General features: G+C 47.8%; 3 protein-coding genes and 2 non-coding genes across 5 annotated transcripts; 1 reads left to right on the forward strand and 4 right to left on the reverse strand.

The window, feature by feature from the left end:
* Positions 1-214: 214 nt before the first annotated feature.
* LOC122913889 (histone H2A type 1-B) lies at positions 215-885 on the reverse strand. The gene has a single exon (XM_044260535.1). It carries the CDS (start codon positions 876-878, stop codon positions 486-488), a length of 393 nt encoding a protein of 130 aa, XP_044116470.1. The 5' UTR covers positions 879-885; the 3' UTR covers positions 215-485.
* A 277-nt stretch (positions 886-1,162) lies between these two features.
* On the forward strand, positions 1,163-2,242 carry LOC122914415 (histone H2B type 1-C/E/F/G/I). The gene is made up of 2 exons (XM_044261031.1): positions 1,163-1,580; positions 2,199-2,242. Exon 1 carries the CDS (start codon positions 1,191-1,193, stop codon positions 1,569-1,571), a length of 381 nt encoding a protein of 126 aa, XP_044116966.1. The 5' UTR covers positions 1,163-1,190; the 3' UTR covers positions 1,572-1,580; positions 2,199-2,242.
* A 3,538-nt stretch (positions 2,243-5,780) lies between these two features.
* TRNAM-CAU lies at positions 5,781-5,852 on the reverse strand. The gene has a single exon. It is a non-coding gene; the product is annotated as a tRNA-Met (tRNA).
* A 373-nt stretch (positions 5,853-6,225) lies between these two features.
* TRNAG-GCC lies at positions 6,226-6,296 on the reverse strand. The gene has a single exon. It is a non-coding gene; the product is annotated as a tRNA-Gly (tRNA).
* A 7,189-nt stretch (positions 6,297-13,485) lies between these two features.
* Positions 13,486-14,427, reverse strand: LOC122900277 (olfactory receptor 2B2). The gene has a single exon (XM_044238820.1). The coding sequence runs from the start codon at positions 14,425-14,427 to the stop codon at positions 13,486-13,488; it is 942 nt and encodes a 313-aa protein (XP_044094755.1).
* Between the last annotated feature and the right edge of the window lie 836 nt (positions 14,428-15,263).

Below are 15,263 nucleotides of genomic sequence, written 5' to 3' on the forward strand. Positions count from 1 at the left end.
CACTCACTTTCGGATGCAATCAAGTGGCTGATTGGATTACTTCTGTAAATCGTGGTGAATTTAATCAGCAGGTGTGGAGTGGGAAGATTCACATTGACCAGGAATTTGTTTTTCTTTAGGAGTATCTCTGAAGTGTTAGGAACCTTCCCGTTGACCACTGAACCTCCACGTTCTGCTGGTGATAACCACCCAGAAACAAAAAACGAAAACAAAATAACAGGTTAAGTGTATTTGCTGGGACAGAAGCTTACAAATTGCCCATAACAGTGTTGGGGGGGCAAAAGATGGTTTAGTGGTTTTACAATTAAGAAAACTATGCACTGTAAGCACTTTATCAGAATTGGCTAAATCAAACGGGAGACCAGTTATTTCACGTTCTTCATTTAGGTTACTTTTAAGTTTCAGAAATAAGTGTTCGTTCAGTTCTTTCTCAGAAATGGTGGGTGGCTCTGAAAAGAGCCTTTGGTCTCAGAGACTTTCAGACCTTACTTGCCCTTGGCCTTGTGGTGGCTCTCGGTCTTCTTGGGCAGCAGCACGGCCTGGATGTTGGGCAGCACGCCGCCCTGCGCGATGGTGACGCGGCCCAGCAGCTTGTTGAGCTCCTCGTCGTTGCGGATGGCCAGCTGCAGGTGGCGCGGGATGATGCGCGTCTTCTTGTTGTCGCGCGCCGCGTTGCCCGCCAGCTCCAGGATCTCGGCCGTCAGGTACTCGAGCACGGCCGCCAGGTACACGGGCGCGCCGGCCCCGACGCGCTCCGAGTAGTTGCCCTTGCGGAGCAGGCGGTGCACGCGGCCCACCGGGAACTGCAGACCCGCCCGCGACGAGCGCGTCTTGGCCTTGGCGCGCGCCTTCCCGCCCTGCTTCCCGCGTCCGGACATCCCGAGATCAAATGCGCCACTAGCAAATGCAGCGGGGGAGGGGCAAGGACAGTAGCTTTTATAACCGTTCTAGGGCGCGAAAAACAAGGTTTGGCGTTGCCTAAGGAGGCACTTTCATCTCAACCAATGGAAATGCGACCCTGGGATCCTTGCGTTCTGATTGGGCAGCACTAATGCCTGGATAGTCACCAATCAGAAAGGAGTGTAGCTCACACCGTATTTGCATAAGGGCTTCTATATAAGACGGGCAAGTGGCGCTTTGCTCGCTGTTACTTTTTCTTGTCTCCTGAGCGCGTTCAGAGTGTCTCCAACATGCCTGAACCCGCCAAGTCGGCGCCGGCCCCTAAGAAGGGCTCCAAGAAGGCGGTGACCAAGGCGCAGAAGAAGGACGGCAAGAAGCGCAAACGCAGCCGCAAGGAGAGCTACTCGGTGTACGTGTACAAGGTGCTGAAGCAGGTGCACCCCGACACCGGCATCTCGTCCAAGGCCATGGGCATCATGAACTCGTTCGTCAACGACATCTTCGAGCGCATCGCGGGCGAGGCGTCCCGCCTGGCGCACTACAACAAGCGCTCGACCATCACGTCCAGGGAGATCCAGACTGCCGTGCGCCTGCTGCTGCCCGGGGAGCTGGCCAAGCATGCCGTGTCCGAGGGCACCAAGGCCGTCACCAAGTACACCAGCTCCAAGTAAACTTGACAAGTAAGCGTCCTGTCATTCAACCCCAAAGGCTCTTTTCAGAGCCATCCATCCTCCGAGAAAAGAGCTGGCGCACTTTGCCTTCAGTCTAGCTGTCCTTTTAGAAGTGTCGGGAGCTAGGTTGGGAGGGGGAGATCGGTAGGAAGAAAAGGAAGAAGCTGGGTAAGCATCTAGGCTCTCACTATCTTGCTAATCTATTGTGGGTTCTTTGAAGCCCTTCGCAAGGAGGCAAAAGCCGAAATTTTGCCTTCGGTTACAATATAGTGAAGCCCCTGTCGTTAGGCCTTAAGGGTTGGCGACAGACTTCGCCCATATGGTACCGTAATTGGAGAGGAGTTCCCTAATTTCATCGTGTTCCTGAACTCCGCATCCTTATCCCCTCTTTTTCTTTGCTCTTTCCAACATTGAATTTTCCCTCGGGAGACCCTCACCGGCGGGTTAGGACGCGCTGCCCTCTGCTGCCATCTTGTGGCCGAGAGCGGAGGCAGAGCTCTAAGGCCTTGCTCTTTTCCAGATGGAACTGAAATGCTTTCTTCCTAAATTCAACTTCCCAAGGACAACCGTGAGTCTCTGTTGGTAGAATTACTATTTCTGTCACCCTTTAACCACTGGATTTAACAGTTTCTCCAACAGTCCAACGTGCACATGACAGAGCGGGTGAACCAGAAAGCGCACGCGAAAGTGCTGAGGATTGACTTCTGGTCAAAGATGAAAACGAACAAACAACTCAGCAACCTGAAACAAAAAAGACTGTTCTCTACTTCTAGTCCTCAAAATAGAAATACTTTAGTATTTCCTGTAAACCTAAACATCTGACAGAACACCCATGATTCTGGTGGGCTGCTCTTTGAAGACATACGTCAGGATTTAGGAATATGGGTTACACATAAGGAAGCTGCCCTTTCTTTACAGAACAGGTCAGTATGAACTTGGTGACCTTGGTCATTTTGAAGGTCCCTATGCCCTTTTAAATAATAAAGTCTGGCTCTTGCTCTTTTTCCAGGTAGAATTTTTCTTTCCAAATGTTTCTTAGTCCTCTGACACCTGCCTAACCAAGTTCAAACATCCTATTAAAATGCTTGCATTCTTTTCAGGTGTTGCCACAACAAAATACCATTTATTTGGGTGGTTAAACACACTTATTTTCTCAGGGTTCTGGGGCTACAAGTCCAAGATCAAGGTGTGAGCTGGCTTGGCTTCCCTCCTGTGCATGCACCTGAGTCCTCATGTGGCCTTTCTCTGTTTGCACACCTCTCAAGTCTCTCCCTTTTCTTGTAAGAACGTAGTCCTGTTGGATCAGGACCCTCCTTGTGACTTCATATAACCCTCACTACCTCTCAAAGCTCATGTATCCAAATACAGCTGCACTCGGGTTAGGGCTCAAGTATGTGAATTTTGAGAGAACACCCTTCATAAAGCACGTAAAGCCATTTTCCATGCTTTGCTCTCATCTTCTATTCTGTCCTTCATAAAATATCTACACTTAGCTTAAGTTACAGCTAAAGAGACAGCTGTGCTGTCCTCCAAACCAGAGGTTTATTTATTTTTTAAAGATTTTATTTATTTGACAGAGAGACAGCAAGAGAGGGAACACAAGCATGGGGAGTGGGAGAGGGAGAAGCAAGCTTAAGCTCCAGTTGGAAGTCTCTGGGCATTAAGGGAGATTTCTGTGCCCATGACAAGCTGTCCCATGTCCTTCCCCTGCCACCAAAGCACAGGGCCCATGCCTAGACCTCTCCACCTTCTCAAATCCTACCCTGGAAAGAATCTGACAGCTCTGGGTAGAGACCAGTCATGTACCCATTAGGTATCTACCAGCTACTTTGTGCCATTTAAGTAAATGGATAGGAAGTGAGCTAAAAGGAAAAAATTTTAGAATTCTTTAAGCTATTACAGTAATGAAAAAGAAGTGGTGAAAGGCACTGGGAGTATTGTGGATTTAATAGTTACCTGGATAAGTAAGCCCATTCCTCTAAATTATGTGATGTTTGTCTTACTGTGCAGTATTCTCCCCTACCTACTTTTTTTGGTCCAGACTCAACATTTTCTCCATTTTCTTTTGGTGACTGTCCCCGTCTCTCCTGTCTCATCATGAAGGAAAGGATAGAGACTGTAGAGGCCACAAGAATCAAGAATCTTCCCTTCCTACTATGACTCCCTTCTGCAAATGGCCCATCCTTGCTTCCGGAACCCCGCCTATGTCTTTCTCTTTTAGCCCTTTATGTTCTACTGTCTATTTAAATGAGATATAGACTGTCACATTATGTTTAAATCAACGATCCAGTAAATCACTGATTTTATGTTATTTTTTTTACTTTATTTTCACGCACATGAAAGAAATAAGAACCAAATTGTCTTCTGATTGAACAAAGAAATATCACAAAGGTAAAGGTCTTGAAGGAAAAAAAGGGGTTCCAGTCAGTATCTTGTGACCAGGGCAACACATTTTTAAAGAGAAAGACACCAGAAACGAATATTGTACTGTATGTTCCCTAGGTCAAATTTAAATTCAAATAAATAAAGAGAAAAGACAACCATCTGCAGACTTAGAATTTAAATGTGACTTTCAGAGGTCATAGTCACAATCTTAAGTCATTCGACATCTTTGCAAATCCTTCATCAGAGAGATCAGTGGCGAGGTTCGCTTGATGAAGCCCTACAAGCTTTCTCTCTCTGCGGCTGCTGAGAAGGGATTTCTCTCTCCTGCACTAGAAAAGGTGTTTAGAAGGCTAAGTGCTGGCATTCCATGACCTGGTACCTACCGATAAAAGCAGGCCTGAGAATGAAACATTGACATGGAGAAGTAAAAAGGGAAGAGGGGATTATTAAGAGGTATGAGCTGTCGGAACAGATCACCTGCAACTTGCAAGTGGATGAAGGGGATAGGAGTGCAGCCTCTCACTGGTACCTGTGGGGCCATGAGGTAGCCTCCAGGTTATGGGATCTGTGGAGGGGCACGTCTTTGATCGCCTTTAAATCATTTTTAGGCTATTTTACGAGCTGACGGAGATAGAATTTAAGTTGTAGATAATAATAAGGTACCAATGATTCCAAGTGAGGAATGTGGAAAGGAAGGTAGGGAAAAGTGAGCTGGTCTCAGTCTTGTCTTCCTCCGAAGCTCATCAAATGGCCACTCACGCAAGGAGCTTCCGGGCCTCTCTCTGAAATTCTGTGGTTTGGAAATCTCAGTAGCCAGCATCCATACAGGACTTTGATCCAAAGTCACCAGGTGAGGACCCCAAGTGAGGATGAAGACTGGGGAATCAGGAGGCTCCAGTTCTACCCACCACTCATCCTAGCTGCAAACGCTGCTCCTTGCAAATAAAAATTATTAATTTTTTATTTAAAGGGGAGAGATGCACATCAAATTCATGTAGAGTTGCCCTGAGAAAGAAAACTAGGATTGGAGCTGATGTTTAAAAGAGTACTTCAGTTTCTGTGTGCTTTTCTTTTTCTTTAAAAATAAGGTTTCTAGTGACTAAATCATTATGTTAAATAATAGATCAATTTTGTGTAGTCATTTTTGTATTATTCCAATAGTTTTTTAAAATGTAAAAGAAGATGGAGTAAACTGTCCAATACTGGTGTTTGCTGAATTAGAAATTGCAGTTTTTGACATATTTACCAAATCACCAGCACCTAAGACGGGCCAGGTAGTGTTCTAGATATCACAGTGCCCACAGTGGCAAAACAGACCAAAACAAACAAACAACAACAAAAACCTCTTCTCTTGCGAATTTAAGCTCACGGGGGGGGGGGGGGTATTATATAGTATAAAAGATACTGTCTACCAGGCAGTGGTAAGTGCTGAGGAGGAAAACAAAGCCTGGATGCGGAGGTGAGGGACACTGTTAGGAAAGTTGCTATTTTAAATTTTAAATTCTCCAAACTGGGTGAATCCCTGGGGTATTTGGTTCTTTTGACCTCTAAACTTACAGTCTTGTTTACAACCCGGCAGCCAGCTGATGGGTTAAAATCAATTCTCTGCTCCCGACAAAGGGCACCTGACATTGCTAGTTAGAGACTTCTGATGAGTGGGTTATTTTCGTCCAAAAGTTACTAAAGCTTCAGTTAGAGACCGAGGGAAGATAGGATTCTAAAGCTGTGTTGTAAATGTATCCAATTTGGCGCGAGGGGGCAGGGCGGAGGGCGGAGGGCGAGCCGGGTTGGGGCTAAAAAAGAAAGTGAAAAAGGTTAGCCAATTAGCAGAGGATGGTTTCGATCCATCGACCTCTGGGTTATGGGCCCAGCACGCTTCCGCTGCGCCACTCTGCTAGGCACACATAAGCTTCCTTCGGTAATCCTTTTACAGTTTCCTCCAAAGGCTGCAGCCTTTGCCCGAAGGCACTCTTTTTTTTCTTTTTTTCTTCAAAGCCTACATACCAGTGTTACCCAAGCTTCCAACAAAAGAGGATTCCAGAGCACACAGACTCCACGTATTCTGAAAGCGAAAAATCTGATGTTCCAGTCGGGGAAACAGAGGTCGCCAGCCTGCCACACAGACCGCAGCAGAAGCGACTCTGCGTCTCGTCTCCCATGGATGAGCTGGCTCAGAAACCGAAAGTGGAAGGAATCCTACTACTACACGGGGGTCGTTTCAAAATGATTTGAAAAGACTGAAAGGGAAAAAAAAAAAAAACACTAACCTTGCATTGGCCGGGAATCGAACCCGGGCCTCCCGCGTGGCAGGCGAGAATTCTACCACTGAACCACCAATGCCTGGTACCCGGGGCTTTACGCTGGAGCTAGAAAACGTTGAGCCCGCTGTTTTTCTCGCTACTGCTAACACTTACCTTTCTTTCTTATCTCGTTTTCTGTTCTTACCGACTAGAACCTTGTAATGCCCCATCTTCCCTACTTTTCAGGAAAACCTCACGTTCGTGGCCAATCCCGCGACCCGGAGGCCGGCCGAGAGGGGGTGACGCGCCCAGCACCCGCCCTCTGCTGGCCGCCTCGGAGAAAAGCAAGGCAGGCGGCGAGGAAGGCCTCAGTTGCCATGGTTATCCAGGTGGCACCGGAAACTCCTTGCAGTCAAAGCGAGCGCAGACAGGTCTCAAAGAAGGGTAATTTCAAAACAAACAAACAAAGGTACAGTTATAACTAACTCTCCTACGAATATAAAAATGAAGTTTTTTTTAGCCCCTTAATGAATGAAATAAGTGATCAGCTGTTACTACCAGGTCAGAGGAGAATTCAAAGGGATGCCATGGATAGATCAGGGATGTTGACGTGAACGCGTGCACAGAGCACAACTGGCTTTTCCGCGATGGGAGTGGGCGGGGGGGAGCGTCCGTGTCCCATCAGGAGACACAAATAATTTGCATGTCCAGTGACACGGATGTTCTCTTCTGCTGTCGGCTGCCTACAATTTACAGCTGTAAAGTATCTCCCACTGGGCCAGGATCAGACGGAACAGAAAGGTGTGCTGGAATTTTCCTGTGAAGCACAGATTTTCCTAGTCTGTTTCTTTTTCAGGGCAGTCTGCAAAGTCTGAGGACAAACCTAAGGGCCAAACTCAGAAGTTAAACAACCTTTAAAATCTCACCACTGCCGGGGGGCTGTGACCCCGCTGAAGGAGTCGCTCAACCCACCGAGTATGACCGAGTTTCTGAAGGACCATGCTGCTCATTCATTCATTCCCACCCCTACCCTCCAGGACTCACAGCCTCCCCTGTAGTTGGTGCTTAGGGGCTCAGCTTAGCCTGGGGGCTTCGGGGTAAAGAGATCAAGTGTAACTGGGCACAGATAAACCCGAGTTCCTTAACATCATGCACAACACTTGAGCTGCCTCTCTCTCTCTCTCTCACACACACACACACACACACACACATCATCTGTTCCTACTCCAGCTGCATTCATCATGCTCCAACCGTGAAGAGCCACGCAATTCCTCTGAAGCCCCCGAGGGCAAGCCCAGAGCAAGTGTTTAGTGCCTCTCCCTTGCGCGCCCAAGCCAGCCTCTCGTCTCCTCAGTCTCTCTTCTCCTCAGGAGTGTCTTTCACTCAGAAGCTCTAGGTAGTCTTACCAGAGGCCTTTCCCAAACACTCGACGCAGCGACACCCTCCCTCAAAAGGACACACACATTCGACCCCTTTCTTGCTTGTGCGTTTCTTCACACACATTGAGTTCCGTGTGACGCGGCGATCGTGCCCCTTGTTTCGTCCGCGCCCCGGCTCGGTGGCCCCCGCAGAGGTCCGGCGCGCTTAGCTCACCGCCCAGCTCCGGCTCCGGTCACCGCGCCGGCTCCTCAACGCCCGCAGGCACCCGCCGGCCGGGGAGCGAGCCTGCAGCCCTCAGCGCGGCGTCCCTGGCACCCACAGGGGGTCACTCCGCTCGTGCCTCTTCACACCGACCACAGGTCCCGGCCCGGCGCCTCCCGGGTAGTGTGAGCCCGCGGTGGGCACGCCCGGGCGGGCTCATCAGACAGGCCGGGGCGCGAAGGCCAGAGCGGCGGACCGGGCAGACGACGAATGAGGCCCAAGGACTGACCTTTCCCGCAGCGACCCCGGGGCAGCGAACTCCCGAGACTTCACCCGGGCTCTGCCCCCTCCTGCGTGCGGCGTCGGCGTCAGGCGACTCGCGCAGGCGCCCTCCAGCTGCGCCGCGCGGCCTTAGGTCCGGGTGGGCCCGGACTCCGGCGGACGTGGCCCCGCGGAAGCGAGAACTTCCCGTGAGAAACGGAAGGCCGCGCCCCTCCCTGGCCTGGTGAGCGAAGCGACGTCGGACGGACGCACAGGGACAGGAGAAAAACGAGCCACGCGGGGGCCCCGTCGAAGCAGGAGACACAACCGAATGGCGGAAGCAGGCTACTGTGTATCTTCCGGACAGAGAACAGCGCGTTTGCGAAGCGGCGACCAGACAGACGGCAAACACGCTACACTGTCACGGGTCTGATTTTCTCTCTACCCCGATTGATACAGACTCTGCTGGGGAGAAAATATAACCCCCCCATTATACAATAATACAAGAAACGAACAAGAATAAACAAGCAAGTTTAATAAAAGATCTCCCTCCTGTCTCCCCAGGAGACAGCCGTACTGGGAACGCGGCCCAGGATGGCCCAAGCCACTTCAGCCAAAGACGTTGGGGCGAGTGTGGGAAAGAGGCGGTTACGGAAGTGACCAGGCCAAGCACCGGAAGGGCTGCCACAGACTTGAGTCTGGGCGCCGCCGCGCCCCACCCCCCACCCCCCACCCCCCACATCCCCCTCCCACACAATTTCTAGTGAGTTCGTGTCGTCATTCTCCTCCTGGTATGGTGGACAGGGAGTCAGCCTTACGAATGGGCACTTCTCAGTGTGAATTGTCTTTACAAGAGGGCACCTTCTCCGTTTTTAGAGCTTCCGGGTCTGCTTTTTCTACCCCCCCCCCCCAAATATCCGTTTACTTTGGTGTGGATTATTCTGCTGTCCCTCAATTCTGGTTTTCTTTTTTTAACAGCCCTAGATTCCCTCTTTCTGGTGGTAAGGATGTCTTCTCCCCTGCTGGTAGTGATGAGGGAGCAGGAGGCCGGCGCCTTGCACCCCCTCTCCACCCACTCCCCTTAGTAATATGTGTGACATTCCTCAGGCACCCCTGACTGCCCTGAAAGAAGAGCAAATGGTTATATTGCAGAGATCATAGTCCTGTAAGACAGGAGTCTCCCTTTGTTTGCAAATGTCCTTGAGATTTACAAACAAAGAAGTTACCTTATCAATAGCCCAATTTCCAAGGACACATAACTCAGTTCCTCAAGCCCTAATGCCACCCTCCCCTCCATGAGAAACCAAAGGAGGCGGAGGTAAAAAGAAAAGTAAATAAAGTTAAATTTCTTCTAAACCTAAATCTCACTCACAAGGACTCTTGATAGCAGGAATGTAACAGTCCACCAGGAGACTCCCAATTGTCTTTATGTTAATGCCTCATTAGAAGGGAAGTGGCCTTGACTTGATAGTAACCAGGCCTTCAATATCCTGATAGTATTCTTTGCCCCAATAGCTCTTCTGAACACCGCTTTGTCCTCACCTACCCAACTCCTGTGTATATAACCAGACACTCCTCACAGGCTCGGGGCAGCCGCATCTCTGCCTGCCCACGGGTCCTGTCCCTGTGCTCTAATAAACCACCTTTTTGCACCAGAGACGTCTTAAGAATTCTTTCTTTAGCCGTCGGCTCCGAACCTCACCCCACCGAAACTCACCTAGGTTCTAGAACTTCATCAGTAGGGGGAAGGTACGTTTCACATTCGAGACTTACCCTTCTCGCACTGGCTGTTTCTCAAGTACCTTTAACTAAAAAGAAAACAAAGCCAGTGTGTCACAGTGGAGTATTTTGGGGTGGCACGTTCTCTGTTCCCCTTCCCATCACCCCCACAGCCTTGAGGAAATGGTATCTGTAAGCCAGAATTAGTTTCGACTCCTCTCTTTCTCTTACAGGCCTTGTCTAATCAGTAAACAGTACCAGCTCTCTCCTCCAAAGTTACTGTTTAAAAGAAAACTACGGGACCCAAAAGTGTCCCTTGGGTCAAGTCACCAAACCTGGGTTTCCTGCCTGACCCGACTGCAGTTTTGACCTCCCCCAGAAATGCAGCCTTACCCAGTCAGCAGGAACTCTCTCTTTGGCACCACCTTGTCAGTCCGCCACCTGGGCCTCTGCATCCTGGACTGCAAAGCAAAAGAAGGTAATTTGCAGGATAAAACCCTCAGTTTTTCTCCCTAAGGGAAGTGATCTTCCCTGGGACAATCTTTTCTTTTCTTTTGCTAATAACTTACTTATCCCACCCTCCCTCCTGCAAAAGCCTCCCATTTTGTACACGCACACCACTCCCCAGCTCCTCTATGCTTGCTGGGTAGGACACCGCCCAAGGCATGAATTATTTAACAAAGCCAATTGGATTGTTTAAAAAGCAACCACCACTGCAGGCCCCAACTGGCATCACTGAAGGTAAACCCCTAAATCAGGAAACCAAGACTTAATCCCTAATCTAACTGCGGTTTCACCCTCCAGGAATGTAACCTTTGACCAGTCCACAGGGGATTTCCTGGTCAATACTAAGGCATTTACTATCGACCCCTTCAGCTCCCCTTAGAAGGGCGGCCTTGCCTAAACAATGCATACCTTGATAATAAATTCCTCCCTTCTTTTTTTAAAATTTATTTTTTTTAAATAAACATATAATGTATTTTTATCCCCAGAGGTACAGGTCTGTGAATCGCCAGGTTTACACATTTCTCAGCACTCAATCATAGCACATACCCTCCCCAATGTCCATATCCCCACCACCCTCTCCCATCCCCCATCCCCCCAGCAACCCTCAGTCTGTTATTTGAGATTGAGTCTTTTATGGTTTGTCTCCCTCCCAATCCCACCTTCTTTCATTGTTTCTTTTCCTACCCCCCAAGCCCCCCACATTACATCTTCCACTTCCTCATATCAGGGAGATCATATGATAATTGTCTTTCTCCGATTGATTTATTTCGCTAAACATAATACCCTCTAGTTCCATCCATGTCGTCGCAAATGGCAAGATTTCATTTCTTTTGATGGCTGCATAGTATTCCATTGTGTATATATACCACATCTTCTTTATCCATTCATCTGTTGATGGACATCTAGGTTCTTTCCATAGTTTGGCTATTGTGGACATTGCTGCTATAAACATTCGGGTGCACATGCCTCTTTGGATCCGTACATTTGTATCTTTAGGATATATACCCAGTAGTGCAATTGCTGGGTCATAGGGTAGCTCTATTTTCAATTTTTTGAGGAAGCTCCATGCTGTTTTCCAGAGTGGTTGCACCAGCTTGCATTCCCATCAGCAGTGTAGGAGGGTTCCCCTCTCTCCGCATCCTCACCAGCATCTGTCATTTCTTGACTTGTTAATTTTAGCCATTCTGACTGGTGTGAGGTGGTATCTCATTGTAGTTTTGATTTGTATTTCCCTGATGCCGAGTGATGTGGAGCATTTTTTCATGTGTCTGTTGGCCATCTGGATGTCTTCTTTGCAGAAATGTCTGTTTATGTCCTCTGCCCATTTCCTGATTGGATTACTCAGCATCCTCCCTTCTTTGTTTAATGCCCTCTCTCTGCGTTTAAAAACCTTTAATTTTCTTTTATTTTTTTTAAAATTTAGTTATACAATGCAATATTGATGTCTTTTTGGAATACAGGTGAGGTTTAGCAGGGTGAGATCCAGAGCCAACAACCAAGAAGGAATTGTTGAGGAGTGTTTGGTGCAAAATGGTGGTTTATTAAAACGCAGGGGCAGGACCCGTGGGCAGAAAGAGCTGCTGCTCCCGGGTTGTGAGGGGTGATTATATACTAGGGGGTTGACGAGGTGAGGACAAAGGGGGTGTCCACAAGGACTGTCGTCTGCTAATGAAGACTCTCAGGAAACTGGAGGCCTGGTTATCGTCAAGCCAAGGCCTTTTTCCCTCTAATGAGGCACTAACAGGAAAACAGTTGGGAGCTTCCTGGAGGAACGGTACATTCCTCCTATCCCATGCCCTTGTCAATGGGCTGCAGGTTTAAAAGAAATTATTTATATTTCCCTCTGTCTCAGCCTCCCTCAGTTGTATGGAGGGAAGGGTGATGTTAGGGCTTCAGGAACGGAGTTCTGGGGCTCTGGAAATTAGGCTGTTGGTAAGAAAGCCTCTTCTTCACAAATCACTAGGACATTTGTAAACTAAGGGAGACTCTGGTCTTGCAAGACTGTGATCTCTACAAGTTAACTATTTGTTTTTCCTTTAGGGCAGCCCGAGTGCCTGAGGACTGTCACACCTAATGAAGCCAATAACGAAGGCAATAATCACATGGTTAATTGAGAGTATGTTCCCGGATGAGATGCTATGGGACTCCCATTTCTAGTAGCCTGTAGTACAGAATATGAAGTGAATTCCTCTGTGTTAATTAATGTTCATTGTCATCCATTTACTTATGGCTTCTATCCTTTAACTTTATTTCTGACTTCCATAGAATTATCAATTTCTCCCATTTGGTGTCACGTCTAATCTAGTATGCCTGTCATCTCTGAGTTCATACATGTTGTTGGTAAGTGCATGTTCTAGGAGGACAAATGAGTATTATTCCTGGGACAGCAGTGCCTTCCTTCTGGAGTGGTAGGGTTTAGGAATCACCTTTTGAGGGAGGATTTACAAGCAGGCAGTGTAGAGGCCACTTTTAGATAAGAGGCTAGAGCAATGGCAATTTGAGCAAGGCACAAGGGCCCAGGGACTGCAGGGCTGAATGCAGATAGGCTCATTCAGCAGCCCACCTTGAAATAGCTGTAAACCCTAACTAACCAATGGGCTACTTACAGCGAAGCACAGTTAACAAACTGTGGAACGGGGAATGTTCCATACATCCCATGCCTCCGTCACTCTGCCCTGTAACTACCTGGCGGCAGATGGGCTCTCCTTTGCTGTCCTACCCAAGGCTCCCTCCCAGTGTACGCAATACATTTCTGTCTCTTGTTCTGCCCAGGGTGCATTCTTCACGGCCCATGCTGCCTGCCCCCCATCCAATAGGGTCGCCCCACAGATAGGAGCAAATAGAGTGCTTTGCCGTCTTAGTCATTACTGCACCATATTATACAAAACTATGAGAAGTGGGCAAATTCTACTCAGAAATCGAGATACTTAACATTCCCTAAGAATATCAGTCTAGTACCTCTATAAAATTGGACTAAGTTAGTTTAGTGTTGGTGGTTCTAAATGAAGCCAGAATGAATTCTAGTTATATACGTTATGCCCGAGTTTTCGTGTCTGAGAGACCACCAAGGAGCCAACACCGATGCAATCACATGAGGGTTTATTTGACAAGCTTAAGCTTGGGCCCAAGTATACCCGACGCAGCAGAGTAGGGACTTGGACCCCGAACTAGATTACAGTCCTAGATAGATAAATGATAGAAGACCTATCATTTAGGCATTCCTATTTCTTGATTAAGAAGACCCTCACAATCAACCTCTTAAATGCTCCCTTTACATCTTTATTCCTAAGTGTGTATATAAGGGGATTCAGCATGGGTGCGATGATCCCATAGAAGAGGGACACCATCTTCCCCCGGTCCTTGGAGCTGGGGGATGGCGGTTGTAGGTACATGGAGATTGCGGTGCCATAAAACAGTGACACCACAATCAGATGGGAGCCACACGTGCCAAAGACCTTTCGCCGGCCTTCGGCCGACTGGATCCTCAACACTGCTTGGACAATGAAAGCATATGATATAAGGATGAGTATCACGGGTATTAAGAGAAATAGCACGCTGATAAAGAACAGTTCCGCCTCGTTGGCTGTAGTGTCTGCACAGGACAACTTGAGCAGGGCAGGGACCTCACAGAAGAAGTGATCCACTTCTCGACGGCCACAAAGCGGCATGTGAAGGGTCCAGGTGGACTGTAGCACTGAGTTGCCGAAGCCACTGAACCAGGATGCTGCTGCCAGCTGCAGGCACAGCCTCTGGTGCATGATAACTGAGTAATGCAGAGGCCGACAAATAGCTACAAACCTATCGAAAGACATGACGGCCAAGAGAAGACATTCGGTGGAACCCAAGGCCAGGAAAATGAAGAGCTGGGCCACACAGCCACCGTAACTGATCACCTTCCTGGTGCTGCGTATGTTTACCAGCATCTGTGGAACTGTACTTGTGGTATAGCAAAGGTCCAGGAGTGACAGATTGGTAAGAAAAAAGTACATGGGGGTATGGAGTTTGGGGTCCAGATGAGACACAAGAATTATTGCCAAATTGCCAAAGATAGTCAAGATGTAGGAAATCAGGAAGACCACAAAGAGCGGGAGCTCCAGCCATGGTCGATCTGAGAAACCCAGGAGGAGGAACTCCCGTGGGACGCTCTCATTCACCTGCCTCATGATCAGTGGTTCAGCTCTTTGTTCCCTGAAGTATAAAAGGTCAGTAAGGTAACAAATGCATATTTATTTACTGCCAGTTGGTTATAATCACTTTGCTAATAATTTACATAAATTACAGACTGACAGTATAAATAATGTGAAAAGTGTACTGATAAAAATATATCTTTCCAATTTCCATTTCAGAAGTGTTTCTGTGTTTGTAACAGTGTCTTTGCAAAATGAATTACAAAATTTTAAAAGCATGTCATCAGTTTCCATGTTCACAGGAGGTATCCTTTGACCTTTTGCTATTTTGCAAGTTGGTTGTTCTCACTTTTGCCTTGATACCTAGTCTAAGGTAGAAGTTGGCATAGCTCTGGGGCGCCTGGGTGGCTCAGTTTGTTAAGCATCGGACTCTTGATTTTGGCTCAGGTTATGATCTCAGGGTCATGTGATGAAGCCCAATGTCAGGCTCTGTGCCCAGAGTCAGCTTGAGATTCTCTCTCTTCCTCTCCTTCTGCCCCTCCCCCAACTCTAAATAAATAAATAAATAAAATCTTAAAAAAAAAAAAAAAGAAGTTGGCACAGTTCCTGCCATTGAAATTTATTCTAATGTCTCCTTAATGCCAGTGAGATTCCCTGTTTGTGCAAATTAGTTAAAATTGTTTAAATCCCACTCCTCCCACTCTGAAAAAAAATATAGACAGTATCTAGCAAGTTATCAGACACAATTTAAGGAGACATGTCCTTTTACTTTTTAGAAGTTCAGAATTCATACAGGATTTTTTAATAATAAGGAACGTGAAGTCTGACAGGCCTGGGATCACACCTTGCCCAATTTAGTCACGTTGCCCTTG

Source organism: Neovison vison, chromosome 1 (assembly GCF_020171115.1).
Source record: "Neovison vison isolate M4711 chromosome 1, ASM_NN_V1, whole genome shotgun sequence".
Taxonomy (NCBI): domain Eukaryota; kingdom Metazoa; phylum Chordata; class Mammalia; order Carnivora; family Mustelidae; genus Neogale; species Neogale vison.

What these genes read in the sequence shown, in the direction of transcription:
- LOC122913889 (XM_044260535.1), bottom strand. Translation starts at nt 878, where the DNA reads ATGTCCGGACGCGGGAAGCAGGGCGGGAAGGCGCGCGCCAAGGCCAAG.
- LOC122914415 (XM_044261031.1), top strand. Translation starts at nt 1,191, where the DNA reads ATGCCTGAACCCGCCAAGTCGGCGCCGGCCCCTAAGAAGGGCTCCAAG.
- LOC122900277 (XM_044238820.1), bottom strand. Translation starts at nt 14,427, where the DNA reads ATGAGGCAGGTGAATGAGAGCGTCCCACGGGAGTTCCTCCTCCTGGGT.